The 18,047-nt window shown below is 41.9% G+C and overlaps 1 protein-coding gene across 1 annotated transcript in view; it reads right to left on the bottom strand.

Moving 5' to 3' along the window:
• Positions 1–735: 735 nt before the first annotated feature.
• Positions 736–18,047, bottom strand: part of FAM227A (family with sequence similarity 227 member A) — a gene marked incomplete at its 5' end in the record, with an annotated part of 63,606 nt that continues 46,294 nt past the window's right edge. The window contains 3 exons of the mRNA XM_036250771.1: positions 736–847; positions 2,548–2,673; positions 12,890–13,030. Of these exons, the coding sequence (XP_036106664.1) occupies positions 736–847; positions 2,548–2,673; positions 12,890–13,030 (379 nt within the window). The remainder of the gene's footprint in view (positions 848–2,547; positions 2,674–12,889; positions 13,031–18,047) is intronic.

Below are 18,047 nucleotides of genomic sequence, written 5' to 3'. Positions count from 1 at the left end.
AGAGAAATTGTTTAAAAAGGTTTTAACAGGGCACTCGGCACATAGTAAGTGCTTAATAAATGATGTCTCCTATAATTACTATGTTACATAATAATATTATATATTCCATGGTGTTATTAATAAACAAGTGGTTGGGCGCTGACCCATGTACCAAGAGGTTGCCGGTTCGATTCCCGGTCGGGACACATGCCCAGGTTGTGGACCCAGTCTCCAGTGGGGGGCATGCAGGAGGCAGCCAACTGATGTTCTCTCTCATTGATGTTTCTATCTCTCTCTCACTTTCATTTCTTCTCTCTCTGAAATCCATAAAGGAAAGGAAAAAAAATTAGTAAGTAGCCCTGAACCAAATCGTGGGTTCGATTCCTGGTCAAGGGCATATACCTGAGTTACAGGTATAATCCCCAGCCCGGCTTGGGGTTGTGCGGAAGGCAACCAATTGATGTGTCTTTCTCATATAGATTTTTCTCTCTCGTGTCCACCATCCCACTCTATCTAAAAATCAATGGAAAAATATCCTCGGTGAGGATTTAAATAAATAAGTAAGAAAGCATGTAAGTAAAGGCATGAATGAATGAGGTGAATTAACTTATCTTTAAATCCTGACTTTGGCCCAGGGTAGAAGTGAACTTTAATATTCTTTGTCCCATGGACTGGGAATGAATAGACATGTTGCAGTATTATTTTTTGTTTATCTTGTTGTTTGTTTTAGATTAAACCTAACAACATGCGCAGGCTTCATTCTGAAAATTCTCCCAATTCTTGAACTTCTCCAGAGGAGCTGGAAAGTGAGGAGCTAGTCAAAGATGCCTTTTTCTCCTGTGTTAGTGTCGATTTCCTGGTGACCTCTCTGTGGACGAACCATAAAGACAAAAACAGAAACAGATTAAAAAATCAGTGTGATTAAGAGAATGAAGACGGGAACCCCCAGCATTATAAAAACAGCTAGAAATCAACCACCCAGAGTGAAGCAGGTCAGAAGGTGAGACTGACAGATTATGTCAAGTGTCTGAATGTACTGGGAGGAGATTTATACAACCAAGGGAGAATTTGGAGATAAATTATAATAAGTACATAAGGAAAAAAGGAAAAAATAGGCAGATTAAAAAAGAGAGAGACTACCCTGGCCGGTTTGGCTCAGCGGGTAGAGCGCCGACCCATGCACCAAGAGGTCGCCGGTTCGATTCCCAGTCAGGGCACATGCTCAGGTTGTGGGCCCGATCCCCAGTGGGGGACATGCAGGAGGCGGCCAATCGATGTTCTCTCTCATCGATGTTTCTCTCTCTCTCTCTCTTTCAAATCAATAAAAGGGGGGAAAAAGAAAGCCTGGGGACTACTGATCAAGAGGTAGAGCCAGGGTTCCACAGAGAGAATATTTGTGGGAGCCTTTGCAAATCCCCCCAAATACATATATCCTCCCTTTGTGAAGACCACCATCTGCCATCAGGACTTATAAAATCCATATGACCCTGTGGTTCCCCTGTTTAATATCTTTCCATGGCTTTCCACAACTTACAAAATGAAGTGCTTAATGGAAATCACTTCCTGACTTGTCCAGGGATCTTCTCCAAGTCCCCTTTCCTAGAAGCACCTCATACTTTCTTGATCTCCTGCCTCTGAACCTTTGCCTCCACTGCTCCAACCACTGAGAATCGTGCCTTTTCTCATCTCCTGCCCTCTGCCTGGCAAACGCCCGACTCGGGTCAAGACACACCACTTCTGTAAAGTGTTTCTGCACGGCTCCAGGCTGCTGCCTTCTTTGTCCCTCTAATAGCACCTCTGGAACGTATAGCATTTATTTGTTGATACATCTGCCTTCTCTATACCAGACTGTGAACCTCCTGAAAATAGCGACTGTGTCTTAGGTACTGTTATTTACCTGGTGTCTACCCTTGGGAACTTTTGAAATTTCTCCAAACCTGGGCATAGTGCTGTAGAAAACACAGTGGATAATCTCTACTTTATGTGGCTGTTCTAAAGGTTAAAAGGAAGACATGTTCCTAACCTGTTTAACTTAATGCTTGGCACAGAGTAACCAGCTAATAAATTGTAGCCATTATCATCATATTATAACTTAATATTGTTAGATATAATATTTTAAATAAAATAATGGGTAAAAGAATAAATGCATGAATAAGTGTAGTCATCCAAGCAAAAAACTCCTCACTCCTGTTTTTCACTCAGCTGAGGAAAAATTATAATGAATAATGAACTCTCTTTTTTATCCTGGGAATGGTTATTTTTATTTTTCAGTCTTTGACCAGGATTTTCTTTTTCTCCTGTTGTTGTTTTTTGGTTTTTTTATCCTCACCAGAGGACATTTCTGCATAGAGGAGAGGGAGAGAGAGAATAAGAGAGAGAAATATCGATGTGAGAGAGACACATTGACTGACTGCCACCCACACGACCCCAACCGGGGCTGGGAACAAACTGCAACGGAGGTATGTGCCTCTAGTGGGAACCAAACCCGGGACTCTGGTCCACGGGCCAACGCTCTAACAGTTGAGCCAAACCGGCCAGGGCTTTTTCTCCTGTTGTTGTTCTACCTACCCGATATCAAACATATCAGATGCTCTGTTGGAACCTTCTAGTTCCAGGGAACAGATTTCATCAGGCCTTGAAAGTGAGAAGCGACAGCAGCTCAAGTCCAGTTTTTCTTCCTCCCCCTTTTCCTTCCTGTGGGGAAACAAAAAAGACATAAACAAAAATCGGGTAAAAAAATTCAGTGTGATTTCTTCAAAGTTTTCACTGGAATCTTGATAGGTGTTGAAAAAAAAAAGTTTATAAATCAATAACACTGGCAATAGCAAACAACTGAAGCAGAGTGCTGAACACACCAAGATGACTCCCTCAAACATTTTTTTAAAAATATGTTTTTATTGATTTTTTGAGAGAGAGAGGAAGTGAGAGCGAGCAACACTGATAGGCTGCCTCTTGCACACCCCCTACTGGTGATCAAGCCCACAACCTGGGCATGTGCTCTGACTAGGAATCAAACCAGTGACCTCTTGGTGCATGGCCCCACTGGCCAGGGTGCTCTCATTTATTTTCTTCTTCTTTTTAAAATATTTTTTCTTTATTGATTTGAGAGAGAGAGGAAGGGAGAAGGAGAGAGAGAGATAGAAACATCAATGAGAGAAAACACTGACTGGCCGCCCCCTGCATGTCCCCTACTGGGGACTGGGCCCACAACCTAGGCATGTGCCCTGACTGGGAATCGCACCAGCCACTCCTTGGTGCATGGGTTGACGCTCAATCAGAGAGCCACACTGGCTGGGCTCCCTCAGTTATTTTCTAAGCATTGACTGAGGACCTGTTGGGTGCCAGGCACTAGACTAGACTCTGGGATAACAAGGTCATCTAGGACAAGATTCCCAACCTCAAGAATAAACCTTTAATCTAGGGAGAAGAACAAACAAATAATGACTAGAGTAGGCTATGATCTGTGGAGTGTGATCAGGAAAGCGCATGGCACATAATGGGTACCTTGAGTAGGCAAGTCAGGGAAGACTTCCTGGAGGTGGTTCCTGGGCTGGGTTTTAAGGGGTTAGCTTGACTAAGAAGTAGTTGAAGGATAGTAAAGTCTTAGGGAACAACAATAATATTGGTGAATTCGACTGAGTTGGCTTTTTATACTTCTGAGAATCTAAAATTAGTATCGGAAAAACTGTTAACGAGTCACCGTTGATCCTATGAGATTCCATGGCTCTAACAGGTGGGTCTCAAGCTTATAAACTATTATAAAAAATTGTGGTCTTTTTCTGGTTTGAAGGAAAATTCAAATTAGAAGGTTTAAGATTGGAAGTTTTCCTTGGATAAATTCCTCAACTCACTAAGATTTGATTTCTTCATTTCTAAAGTAAAGAATATAACACCAACTATCTGTGGCAGAGATTGTTAGTTACACATCATCCACTCCTCCCCCTTTTTATTTAACAATGGAGCCAGTTTCTGTTTTGTTTTTTGTGTTGGTATGTGCCCCTAGAGGGAACCAAACCCAGGACTCTCTGGTCCACAGGCCAATGCTCCAATGACTGAGCCAAACCAGCCAGGGCTTGTTTTTGTTTGTTTGTTTGAATCTTCACCCAAGGATATTTTTCTATTTATCTTCAGATAGAGCGGGAGGGAGGGAGAGAGAGAAAATATATATATATTTTTTATCCTAACCTGAGGACATTTTTCCATTTTTTGTTCAGATAGAGTGGGAGGGAGAGAGAGGAAGAGAGAGAGAAACATCGACGTGAAAGGGACACATCGAGTGGCTGCCTCCCGAACAACCCAACCAAGGCCGGGGACGAACCGCAACCGAGGTACGTGCCTTTAGCGGCAACCGAACCTGGGCCTCTCTGGACTGCAGGCTGACGCTCTAACTGCTGAGCCAAACCGGCCAGTGCAAGAGAGAGAAATATTGACATGAGAGGGACACACTGACTGGTTGCCTCCCACACAACCCCAACCAGGGCCGGGGACGAACCGCAACCGAGGTACGTGCCCTTCACCATTCAAAATGTTTTGTTGTTGTTGTTGTTGTTAATCCTCACCCGAGGATATTTTTCCTTTCTTTTTTTTTAAAAGAGAGTAGAAGAGAGGAAGGGAGGAAGGGAAAGAGAGAGACAGAGAGAGAAACATTTATGTGATAAAGACACATAAATCGTTTGCCTCCTGAACGACCCCAACAGGGGCCAGGGCTCAAACCTGCAACCCAGGTACTTGCCCTTGACCAGGAATCAAACCCATGACCTTTTGGTCTGCAGGCTGACGCTCTAACTGCTGAGCCAAACTGGACAGGGATCAAATTGTTTTTTTGTTTTTTTATTCCTCACTCCAGGATATTTTTCCATTTATCATCAGATAGAGTGGGAGGGAAGGAGAGAAAGAGAAACAGAGAAATATCGATGTGACAGAGCCACATCGACTCGTTGCCTCCCGCACGACCCGACCAGGGCCTGGGACCACAACTGAAGTATGTGCTCTTGACTGGAATCAAACCTGCAACTCATTGGTCTATGGGCTGATACTCTAATAGTTGAGCCAAACCGGACAGGGCTCAAATTGTTTTTTTACAATGCTATTTCCTGTTCTTCCAATGTGGCTCAATGGATTGAGGGTTGTCCCATGGATTGAGAGGTCCGGGTTCAATTCACAGTCAGGGCACATGCTCCAGTTGCAGGCTCAATCCCCAGTAAGGGGCGTGCAGGAGGCAGTTGATTGATGTTTCTCACATCGATGTTTCTATCTCTCTCCCTAAAAATCAATAAAAACATTTTTAAAAGTGATATTTCTTGCCCTGGCTGGTTTGGCTCAGTGGTTTGAGCATCGGCTCTCAACCAAAGAGTCACGGGTTCAATTCTGGTAAAGGGCACGTACCTTAGTTGTGGTTCGGTTCCTGGCCCTGGTCAGTGTTGTGAGGGAGGCAGTCAATTGATGTGTGTCTCTCACATTGATGTTTCTCTCCCTCTCTCTTTCTCCCACTCTATCTGAAGATAAATGGAAAAATATCCTCAGATGAGGATTAAAATAAATAAAATAAAATAAAATAATATTTCCTTAAAAAGGAAGAAGGTGTTATAGCCATGTAGTCATGTTCTAGCAATGAGGTATAAGTGGAAATGTTTGGGATTTCTGGAAATGCTTCTTAAAAGAGAATGGAGTTATGCCCTGGGTGAGTGCTCAGTTGATTAGAATGTCATCCAGATACACCAATGTTGCAGGTTCGATCCCCGGTCAGGGCACATACAAGACTCAACCAATAAATGCATAAATAAATGGAACCACAAATTGATTTTTCTTTCTTTCTTTTTCTCTCTCTTCCCCTTCCTCTCTCTCTAAAATCAATTTTTTAAAAAGAGAGAAAGAGTTCTAAGATTAAAAGTAAATTGATGGAGCCCTGGCCGGTTTGGCTCAGCGGTTAGAGCGCCCGCCTGCGGTCCGGAGAGACCCGGGTTCGGTTCCCGCTAAGGGCACGTATCTCGGTTGCAGTTTGTCCCCGGCCCTGGTTGGTCATGCGGGTGGCAGCCACTCGATGTGTCCCTTTCACATCGATGTTTCTCACTCTCTCTCTTCCTCTCTCTCCCTCCCACTCTGTCTGTAAAAAAATGGAAAAATGTCCTCGGGTGAGGATAAAAAAAAAAAAAAAAGTAAATTGATGGAGAAAAATAACACTAATCAAAAGAAAGCAGGAATAGCTATACTAACTTCAGACAGAATAGACTTTAAGGCAAGGAAAGTTATCAGGAATAAATAAGGTCATTATCACTCAGACAGTCTTGCTCAGTGGATTGAGCATCATCCCATGGACTGACATCGTCATACAATGTCTGTTCTCAGACCAAAATGGAATCAAATAGAAATCAATAACAGAGAGCTGGAAAATCCCAAAATACTTGGAAATTAAACAACATACTTATTTTTTCCCCCAAATACAAGCAAAAGTTTATTTCGAAAGTCACAGAGGTAGAAGAAGTGAACTCTGGAAGAAGTGAGCCAGCTAGTCTGTGTGGGCTCAGGAAACAAGGCACAGAGGCAAAAGAAGGGCCCTTGGAGCTTAGGAAAAAGAAAGGCAAAGAAACGTGCCCGGGGGAAGGACAAGGGGAAAGGTGTGGGCCTGCTCGAGAGAGAAAACATGCGTCTAAATAACATACTTCTACATATTACATGGGCCAAAGAACAGGTCTCAACAGAAATTTAAAAATATTTTGAACTAAATGAACATGAAAACACATCTTACTAAAATTTTGGGGATGCTGAAAGCAGTGCTTAGAGGAAAATGTATAGCATTATATACGTGTATTACAAAAGAAAATCTACAATTAGTCATCTAAGTTTTCCCTAGAAAATAAGAGCAAACTAGAAAAATAAGAGCAAAAAATTAAATCCAAAGTAAGTAAAAGAAAATAAATAATAAAAAATGAGAGCACATAGTAGGAAATTGTCTATTCCTGATATAATTACTGTAGTACTCTTGCATAAGACATGAGTTTCAAATCAGCTGTTGAAATAAACCCAACTGTTCAAACATTTTAAAAACATTAGCGCAGAAATAAAATTAAAAACAGTAAATCAATAGAGAAAATCAACAAAACCAAAAGCTGGTTCTTTGAAAAGATCAATTATAAAAACTGACAAGCCTCTAGCTAGGCTAACTAAGAAAAAAAGAAAAAGGATACAAATTACTAATATCAGATATGAAAGAGGAGCCATCACTACATATGCTCATGGACATTAAAAAGATAACAAAGGCCCTGGCCCGTTTGGCTCAGCAGTTAGAGCATCAGCCTACGAACCAAAGGATAAAGGGTTCAATTCCAGTCAAGGGCACATGCCTGGGTTGCAGGATTCCCCGGTCCTGACTAGGGCTGTGCAGGAGGCAACCAACTGATGTGTCGCTCTCAGCATCGATGTTTCTCTCTCTCTCTCTACCTCCCTCCCTTCCACTCTCTCTAAAATAAAAGAGCCTGGCTGGTGTGGTCAGTGGTTGAACGACGATCCATGCACCAAGAGATTGCTGGTTCGATTCCCAGTCAGGGCACATACCCAGGTTGTAGGTCAAATCTCCAGTGAGGGGCATGCAGGAGGAAGCCAGTCAATGTTCTCTCTCATCTATGTTTGTTTCTCTCTCTCTCTCTCTCTCTCTCTCTCTCTCTCTCTCTCTCTCTCCCTCTCCCTCTCCCTCTCCCTCTCCCTTCCTCTCTAAGATCAATACAGAAAAAAAAAAAGATAAAAAAAGAAATATAATTATAGCAATGATCTATAATCTCTTTCAGAGGGTAGAAGCAGAGAGACTACATCCTAACTCATTCTATGAGCCAAGCTTTACCCTAGTACCAAAACTAGACAAAGACATTACAAGAAAAGAAAACTGTAGATCAGTATCTCTCACGAACACAGATGCAAACATCAATAAAATATTAGCAAATCGAAACCAACAATGAATAAAAATAACTGCACACCATGACCAACTGGGATTTGTACTAGGTATGCAAGGCTGGTTCAGCATTTTTTCAATTGATATAATCCACCACATAACCAGCCTAAAGAAGAAAAATCACATGATCATATCACTAGATACAGAAAACGCACTTTAAAAATCCAAAAAGTCATGAATAAAACTTAGCAAACTAAAAATAGAACAGAACTACCTAAATTGGATTTTTAAAATACAGTTAACATCATACTTAATGGTGAGGAAATTGAAACTTTCTCACTTAGGTCAGAAACAAGGCAAGGATGTCCCCTCTCATCACTGTTTTTCAACATTGCACTGGAAGTCCTAGCCGATGCAATAAGAAAACAAAATGTATATAGATTGGAAAGGAAGAAATAAAACTGTTTACAGATGACATGATCACTCATGTAGAAAATATAAAAAGACACCCCCCCCCAAAAAAAAACTCCTGGAACTAGTAAGTGATTATACATACCATAGTTAAAGAATGTAAGGCTAATATTGCTTTCCTATATATACCAGCAACGAACAAGTGGAATTTGAAATTTAAAAACACAATACCATTTATATTAACACCCACAAAAATGAAATACTGAGTTATAAAACTAACAAAACATCTACAAGATCTATATGAAAAAAATTATAAAACTCTGCTGAAAGAAATCAAATAAGAACTAAATAAATGAAGATATACTCCATGTTGATGGACAGGAAAACTCAATATTTTCAAGGTGTCAGTTCTTCCCAATTTAATCTAGATTCAATGCAATCCCAATAAAAATCCCAGCAAGTTATTTAGCAGATACTGACATACTGATTCTAATGTTTATATGAGTAGGAAAAGACTCAGCATAGACAAAACAATATTGAAGGAAAAGAAAAAGCCCAGATATAGATCCACATAAGGATAGCCAACTGATCTTTGATAAAGGCACAAAGGCAACACAATCAAAAAAGACAATCTTTTCAACAAATGGTGCTGAAACAATTGGATATCCACATGCAAAAAACATGAATCTAGACACAGAATTTACTTATACCTTTCATAAAAAATTAACTCAAAATGGAGCACAGACCTAAATGTAAAAAGCAAAATTATAAAACTCCTAGAAGGTAACATAAAAGAGAATCTAGACGACACTGGGTTTGGTGATGACTTTTCAGATATCAAAGGTAGGATCCATGAAAGAATAAATAGATACAATGGACTTTATTAAAATTAAAAACTCCTGCTCTGTAAAAGATAATGCCAAGAGATGAGGAGGCAAGCCATAGACTGGAAGAAAATATTTACAAAAGACAATGAGAAAGGACTGTTCTCCAAAATATACAAAGCACTCTTAAAACTCAACAATAAGAAAACACATAACTTGCCCCAGCTGGTGTGGCTCAGTGGTTGAGCGTTGACCCATGCACCAAGAGGCTGCCAGTTCGATTCCTGGTCAGGGCACATGCTCAGGTTATGGGCCCGATCCCCAGTGGGGGGCATGCAGGAGGCGGCTGGCCAATTGATGTTCTTTCTCATCAATGTTTCTATCTCTCTCTCCCTCTCCCTTCCTCTCTCTCTAAAATCAATACAGAAAAAATATTTAAAAAGAAGAAAAAATAGGCCCTGGCCGGTTTGGCTCAGCGGTTGGAGCATCGGCCTGCGGTCCTGAGAGACCTGGGTTCGGTTCCCGCTAAGGGCATGTACCTCAGTTGCAGTTTGTCCCCGGCTCTGGTCAGTCAGTCGTGTGGGTGGCAGCCACTCGATGTGTTTCTTTCACGTCGATGTTTCTCTCTCTCTCTCTCTGTTCCTCTCTCTCCCTCCCACTCTACCTGAACAAAAAATGGAAAAATGTCCTCAGGTGAGGATAAAAAAAAAAAGAAGAAGAAGAAAAAATAGCCCTGACCAGTTTGGCTCAGCAGTTAGAGTGTCGGCCTGCGGTCCAGAGAGACCCGGGTTTGGTTCCCGCTAAGGGCATGTACCTCAGTTGCAGTTTGTCCCCGGCCCTGGTTGGTTGTGCAGGAGGCAGCCACTGGATGTGTCCCTTTCATGTCGATGTTTCTCTCTCTCTCTCTTCCTCTGTCTCCCTCCCACTCTGCCTGAACAAAAAATGGAAGAATGTCCTCGGGTGAGGATTAAAAATAAATAAATAAATAAATAAAATGAAATAAAATAAAGATCAATATCCCTCAGTTATAGAAGAAAATATCACATATGAAAAAGAAGAGAACGCTATAAAAAATAAACGGCCAAAATATAAGAAAGATCTCACTTTAGGAAATTAATAAATGTTATAGAATTTTTAAAATTAAAAAAAGTGTTAGAAGATAAAATATAGAGATTCTCCTAGAAAGTAGGACGGAAACTCATACAGATTCCAACAGGAGAATAAAGATAAGAAAATTAGAAAATCGGTCCAGGAGGACCAACAACTGAGTATAATCCAGAAAAACAGAGCTAGGAAAATGAAGAGAAGGAAATTCTTAAATAATAAAAGTTCTCAGAATTGGAGGACACTACTCTACAGTCTGAGAGGGTTCCCAATCCCAGTAAAAGATATTAAGATATGATATCAAGGCACATAACTGAAACTTCAGACTACCAGGGGTGAAGACAATATCCTAAAGCCTTCCACAGGGGAAAAAAAAAAAAGGTGACATACAACATTCAAGGCCATAGGAATCAGAAAGGTATCAGATTTTTCAACAGTAAAACTAAAAGTTAGGGAAATGTTTTTTTCCAAATTCTATGGCAAATTGACTTTTAATTTAGAATTTTATTCCCAGCAAAACATTTGTCAAATATTAATCAAGAGCAAAGTCATTTTGGACATGCAAAGACTAAAAAAACTTTCCATGTACCTTTTCTTGGAAAGCTACTAGAAGATGTGCCCCAGCAAAATGAGGAACAGGAAAGAAAAAGACACGTGACCTGGGAAACAGACTACAACAAAGTAAAGTTGACAAAGGGAAGTCCTAGGATGATGGCGAAAAAAGCCCCATGATGATAACTGTGATCAGACCTAGAGCACACCAGTCTAGATTTGAAGAGGAAAAGGTCCTGAGAAGTACTCCAAAATTAGAAGAAGAAAGGAGGAGGAGGAGAAGGAAGAAGAGGAGGAGGAGGAAGAGGAGGAGGAGGAGGAGGAGGAGGAGGAGGAGGAGGAGGAGAAATTAATAGAATATCATCACTTTAGGATCTTCTGCCACAAGGTTTTCTTAACCCTTTGGGGTCTGTATCTCTTTGCATTAGAGATAAAATAACAAGCAGCAAACTGCATCTGTCTTTGTTATAACCACATTATCTAACAGAATATACACAGAATATATATGATATATTTGAGAATATGCAAAATAATGCTGCTTAGTTTTTTTTTTGTTTGTTTTTTTGTTTTTTTATCCTCACTCGAGGACATTTTTCCATTTTTTGTTCAGATAGAGTGGGAGGGAGAGAGAGAGAGGAAGAGAGAGAGAGAGAAACATCGATGTGAAGGGACACATCGAGTGGCTGCCACCCACACGACCAACTAGGGCCGGGGACAAACTGCAACCGAGGTACGTGCCCCTAGCGGGAACCGAACCCGGGTCTCTCTGTACCGCAGGCCGACGCTCCAACCGCTGAGCCAAACCGGCCAGGGCAATGCTGCTTAGTTTTTGATAGCTCTTAACAATCTGGAAAAAATGATCAACAGATAATGTTTTAGAAGGAAAATAAATCAAGAAATACATATGTAAGTATGTTATTTAGAATAATGGATGAAAGTTCCAGCATTGAATATTGTTATTTCTATACAGCAGACTTCTGGATGGCTACCTACAGGCTGCAGGACAGCAAAATTCAGGTGTGGCATGTAAGACCCCCGATGCCCCACTATTCCCTCCTCAGCTCTTCCTCACTCCCTGACCAGCCAGACCTAACGGCAGGCTGATAACTTCTAGCTCTACAGACTGGCTTGAGCAGCTGTCTCTGTCTAGAGTACCAGCCCATTCTTCCCCTCCCATCGCAAACAAAAAGAACTGGCCACTTCCTACTGTGTTCCCTTTTGAAGTGTTCTCTTAGGACCTAAGCAACTTGTTGCATATTACCAATTCACATCTTTTCCCTCCTTCTAGACCACAGGCACTTTAACTTACTTATTTCTTTGTATCCTTAGTGCCTGGCACTGAAGGTCTTTAGTCAGTGTTTACTTGGCATGTCGGTGTCTGCATTTTCTATTCCGTAAAATGGGAGTGATGTTATTTATTAGGATTTGATGACATATAAATAGAATTAAGTGGGCATGTTATCTTTGATGGCATGTCACCCATTCTACCCCATGTAACTGACTATGCTCAGCTCTCTCGGGCCACACGGACACTCAGGCCTGGCTAATCATAGCACGATTCTTCCTGAACATAGTGTGGGTCCATAACCCAAGCAGAGCAATCAGAGACTTTAATGAGGTTTGGTGTATGGAGGCTGGGAAAGGGTTTATCTCGGTGTATCTCTTCCCTTTAGGTCATGTGCTATAAGGACATAGGCTTGTCTCTGGCCCTCTTTGTTTCTCTGAGAAAAAATGCAGCTTGAAAAACAAGCCAGCACATGGATGGTTGATAGAGGGAGGGAGAGAGAACCTGAAAATATCAGTGCGTCCTTAGTACCAACGTGCCAGCAGCCAACTTGTCTGTGGGCTGCCTGGTTACTAAAGCCACTAGATGTTCCTTCTGCTCAAGTTAGTTTGAGCCGATTTCCTGGCACCTGCAACCGAAAGCTCTGCCTTACGCAGTTCATAAAGCACAAATGCTTGGCACTGAGAAGTACAGAATCACTGGTAGCTCTTTCTGCCACCATTAACAACAAAAAAATAAAATGAGAATTGAGTGATACATAAAAGTGAACTTTTTACATATTCTTTTCCATGTATTAAGAATTCTTACATTGCTCACATTTCTACTTTTCCCATGGTCTTTTTTTGAACAAACCTTAAAAGAAATGTGGTCTCCTTCTTCAGGCTTCCTTTAGATTTCTTTTCCAGGGATTCCTCCATGAAGGCTGAAGGATGAATGAATGTGTGGTTTGCCTTTTTTTTATCTGCTTCTTTTTGGTCTATATTCTTCACCTCCCTGTGTGAAATCACAAAGACACATAGGGGAAAAGACTAAAAAGCCAGCATGATCTTTTCTCTCTTACCTTCATATGTAAAGAGAAGCAAATATTTACAAATTCATTCATGACAAATGTCAAGAGAAACTGACTGAACAGAGAACTGACCACACAGCAGGAACTCACCCCTTGCTGTATGCCTAAGGTCACATCAGCCCTGGGACACAGAGGAATACGGGTGGTCCTTGAACTCAAGGAACACTACTCGAATTAGGAAGACAGGTGAGGAAATCCACAATCTGAAAGAAAGCTCAAGTGTGAGCTTTGAGGGCAAGCTGATTAAGGTTGGGGCTCTGCCACTTGCTGTGTGACCTTGGGCAAATTAATTCACCTCTCCATGCCAATGTACTCATCTCAACATGGGAATAACAGAACCTTGGGTTGTGGAAGGTTGAGTTACCACAGGTCAGGTGCTTAGCACAGAGCCTGGTACACAGAAAGTGCTCAATAACGTTGGCTGCTACTGCTGCTGGTGTTATAAGAGGTTTCCAGCAGAACGTCTGTAGCTAAGCTTGGGGTACGCAATGGGAATGCTATTGGGTAATATACCAGCTGACATTTGAAATGTGAGTGAACATTTATTTGATGAAGAAGCAGGTTATGGGTGTTCAAGGTAGACACAGTAGCAATAAATATATATTTGAGTGAAGTAAGATGCTGTCATATACTTCTCTACTATGGTAGGATAGATATAGAAAGACTGACATTTAAAAACTAGCATTGAACTTGGCCTAAACCAGTAGTTATTCCAACAATGGGGGTCTTTTCCCAAGTTAAAGGAAAAAATTGTGTTGACACAACATTCTCATTTTTGTGATCTTCTGCCACAACTTTTCTTCACTTTTTGAAGCCTGCTTCTGCTTGCAATGGAGAGACAAAAAACCAGCAGCATATTGTCCTTGTTATGATCACATTTTTCTAACAGAAGAATTTGGATAGCCCTAGCTGGTTTGGCTCAGAGGTTAGAGCGCGTGGACCAATGAGTTGCAGGTTCGATTCTGGCCAAGGGCACGTACCTTGGTTGTGATTCGTTCCCGGCCCTGGTTGGGGTTGTGCAGGAGGAAGCCACTCGATGTGTCTCTTTCACATCGATATTTTTCTCTGTCTCTCTCTCCCTCTCTCTCCCTCCCACTCTATTTGAACAGAAATGGAAAAAGTCCTTGGGTGAGGATAAAAAAAAAAAAAAAACAGAAGAAAAAGAATTTGGATGGGATTCCTTGATAATATTTTCTGCATTGTCATTTCTTGAGGTGTTGCAGCCTGTACGTGTTTTAGGCTCCTACTTTCCACTAGTAAAAGCATTTTTAGCGTGTATGATGGAATCGTATGTTGAAACATTTCAGAGAGTTCTGCAAAACGCATTCTGAATTGTGGATGCTTTGCCCCCAGACAAGTGTGAGCATCAGGGCTCTGGACTAGCAAGAAAATGAATTCTTCAGCAGCACTGAGCCCGCTCCTTCACTGTAGAGCCCCATCTGCACGTGCAAACCAGGCTCTTCCTCACTCAAGAGCAGAGAACCCTGCACAATCGTTGCTGGGTTGCCTTTTCTCAGGGGACTGCTCCATGCCTCCCCAACCACTAACTTTCCTTTGGAACCCGCAGTTTTTATGGTATGGGCTTGCTTGTATTATCTGTAATAGCTGTCCTTTAGTAAGCACTTCCTCTGAGCCAGGACTGACCTAGACATTTACTTTCACTCGCATAACTACTCCATGTTACTATGAGATGGTACCCAGGCCTCACAGGGCTGACTGATGGATCTAATTCACACAGAGAATGAGAGAGCTGGCACTGGAGCTTCGGTCTGCCCAACTTCAATGCCAGTGCTCCGGACTGATGTGGTCTAGTAGAGAAGTAAGTGGGAACTGATGTCCAAAAGGGCCCTAGCCCACCTATAAGTAATATTCCACATTGACATTTGTCTCCTTTGTTCTTGCTTTTTCCATTTTTAATTAAATGAAAAAAATTATTTAAAATTTTATAACATAAAATTTATATATAAAAGTAAAGAAAGTAGTATAATGAACACCAATTACCCATTGTCTAACTTCAACAGTTATCAACATAAGGTCAATCTTGACTCATCTATTACTCCCTTTGCCTCCCCCCCAACATACCCACCTCAAATGGGTTATTTATTTATTTTTTTTAACTTATCTTTATTGTTGAATGTATTCTCATTTTTCCCCCATTGACCCCCGCCTCCCCCCTCCTGCCTTTCCCCACACTATTGTCTGTGTCCATTGGTTATGCATATATACATATAGGTTCTTTGGTTTATTTCTTCCCATCCCCTAACCCCCTTCCCTTTGAGGTTTGTCAATCTAGCAATCAATTTGTTCTTCTTAATCCCTTCACCTTTTTCACCCATTTCCCCAACCCCCCTCCCATCTGGCAACCAACAAAATGTTCTCTGTATCTATGAGAATGCTTCTGTTCTGCCTGTTCATTTTGTTTGTAGATTCCATTGTCAATAGATATGTATTCATTGCCATTTTGTTTGTTCATATATTTTATCTTTTTCTTCAAAAAGACCCTTCAACATTTCATATAACAGTTTAGTGGTGATGAACTCCTTTACCTTTTTCTTGTCTGGGAAAGTTTTTATATGGCCATCGATTCTAAATGACAGCTTTGCAGGATAGAGTAATCTTGGTTGTAGGTTCTTGCTTTTCATCACTCTGAATATTTCTTGCAACTCTCTTCTGGCCTGCAAAGTTTCTTTTGAGAAATCAGCTGACAGTCTTATGGAAACTCCCTTGTAGGTAACTAAATGCTTTTCTCTTGCTGCTTTTAAGATTCTCTCTTTGTCTTGAACTTTCTGCATTTTGATGATGATGTGTCTTGGTGTGGGCCTCTTGGGGTTCATCTTGTTTGGGACTCTCTGTGCTTCCTGGACTTGTATGTCTGTTTCCTTCACCAAGTTAGGGAAGTCTTCTGCCATTATTGTTTCAAATAGGTTTTCGATTTCTTGTTCTCTCTCTTCTCCTTCTGGCACCCCCAAGATGCGAATGTTGGCATGCTTGAAGTTGTCCCAGAGGCTCCTTACACTATCCTCATTTTTTTTTTATTCTTTTTTGTTTTTGTTGTTCTGATTGGGTGGTTTTTGCTTCCTTATATTCCAAATCAATGGTTTGCTTCTTGGCTTTACCTACTTTACTATTGAATCTGTGTAAATTATTCTTTATTTCAGTTAGTACCTCCTTCATTTCTGACTGTGCATTCTTCATTTCTGACTGGTCCTTTTTTATGCTCTTGAGGCCCTCACTGAGATTCTCATTAAGTTCATTGAGCATCCTTATAAGCAGTGTTTTGAACTCAGCATCTGTTAGGTTGCTTATCTCCATTTTGCTTAATTATTTTCCTGGAGATTTTTTCTGTTCTTTCATTTGGGACCTGTTTCTTTGTCTCCTCATTCTGGCCACCTCTCTGTGCCTGCTTCTATTACTTAATGAGAGGTATGGGGCTAGCTGAGACCAGATGCTGCTTGTTTGAAAAAATTTAGGAAAACCTGAAGCAGGATCCAAGACAAGCCAATCCTACGGTAAAACAACTGGCAACGGCTTGGGTGGGCCTGAGGTTGGGTGGGGCGGGGCCTCAGGGAATCACCAGGGTGGGGCTACCAGTATGAGCCAGGTTGCTGGAGTCCCAGATCTGCTGCCCCAGGGAAGGGTTCACCAAAGGAACAAAAGCCTCAGACAGCACGTCTATCCAGGAGAAAGCTGCCTCTCCTACCCTCATTCCAATGCCAAACAGCTCAGTTCTTCCCCATTTGTCTCTGGTGCCTTTCAGGCTGCCTCTCCCATGCTGGAGCCTGGAGGGTGTGAGTCTAAGTAAGTCTGTGCTCAGGCCCTTTAAGAGGAGCTGCCTAGGGCTCCAGCCGCCTCAGCCTCCCTGAGCCTCATTTCCTGCTGGTTTTCCAGCCAGAAGTTATGGAGATTCTCTTCCTGGCACTGGAACCCTGAGTGGGGCACCTGGTGTGGGATGGGGACCCCCCCCTCAGTCCTCAGGGAGGACCTTCCCAGCCAAGGTGTTCTCCTTATTTTTTTTTTTTATCCTCACCCGAGGACAACTTTCCATTTTTTGTCCAGATAGAGTGGGAAGGAGAGAAAGAGAGAGAGAAACATCGATGTGAAGGGACACATTGAGTGGCTGCCACCTGCACGACCAACCAGGGCCAGGGACAAACTGCAACCGAGGTACGTGCCCTTAGTGGGAACCGAACCTGGGTCTCTCTGTACCGTAGGCCGATGCTCCAACCGCTGAGCCAAACCGGCCAGGGCGTTCTCCTGATTTTTATCTGCCACACGTAGGTGTGGGACCAGCCCCTCCTACCGGTCTCCATGCGGCTGCTGCTTTAATTCTGTAGTTGTAGGACTTCCATTCAGCTCGATTTCAGGTGGTTTTGAATGATGGTTGTTCTGTAGTTTAGTTGTAACTTTGATGTGGTTATGGGAGGACGGATACCGCGTTTACCTATGCCCCATCTTGACCGGATGTCCTCAAATGGGTTAAAACAAATCTTAGACGCCATGTTATTTCATCCATAAATACTTCATTATGTATCTCCTTAAGATATGACTCTTGCCCTGGCCAGTATGGCTCAGCGGTTAGAGCATCAGCCCGTGGATCAAAGAGTCCCAGGTTCAGTTCCTGCTAAGGGAACCTCTGTTGCAGTTTGTCCCTGGTCCTGGCTCGGGTTGTGTGAGTGGCAACCATTTGATGTGTCTCTCACATCAATGTTTCTCTCTCTCTTCCTCCCCCTCTCCCTCCCGCTCTATCTGAGGATGAATGCAAAAGTATCCTCGGGTGAGGATAAAAAAAGGATATGACTTTTAAAAAATAACATAACTACAAAACTATTACAATATCTTTTAAAAAGGAACACACCAATAAAAGGAATTCCTTAGTATCATATAAAACCCAAACAGCCCTGGCCGGTTTGGCTCAGCAGTTGGAGCGTCCGCCTGCGGTCC

The sequence above is a fragment of the Molossus molossus genome, unplaced genomic scaffold (assembly GCF_014108415.1).
Source record: "Molossus molossus isolate mMolMol1 unplaced genomic scaffold, mMolMol1.p scaffold_m16_p_10, whole genome shotgun sequence".
NCBI classification, from domain to species: domain Eukaryota; kingdom Metazoa; phylum Chordata; class Mammalia; order Chiroptera; family Molossidae; genus Molossus; species Molossus molossus.
Note: the sequence above shows the minus strand (reverse complement) of the source record. Positions and strands in the feature narration are given on the sequence as shown.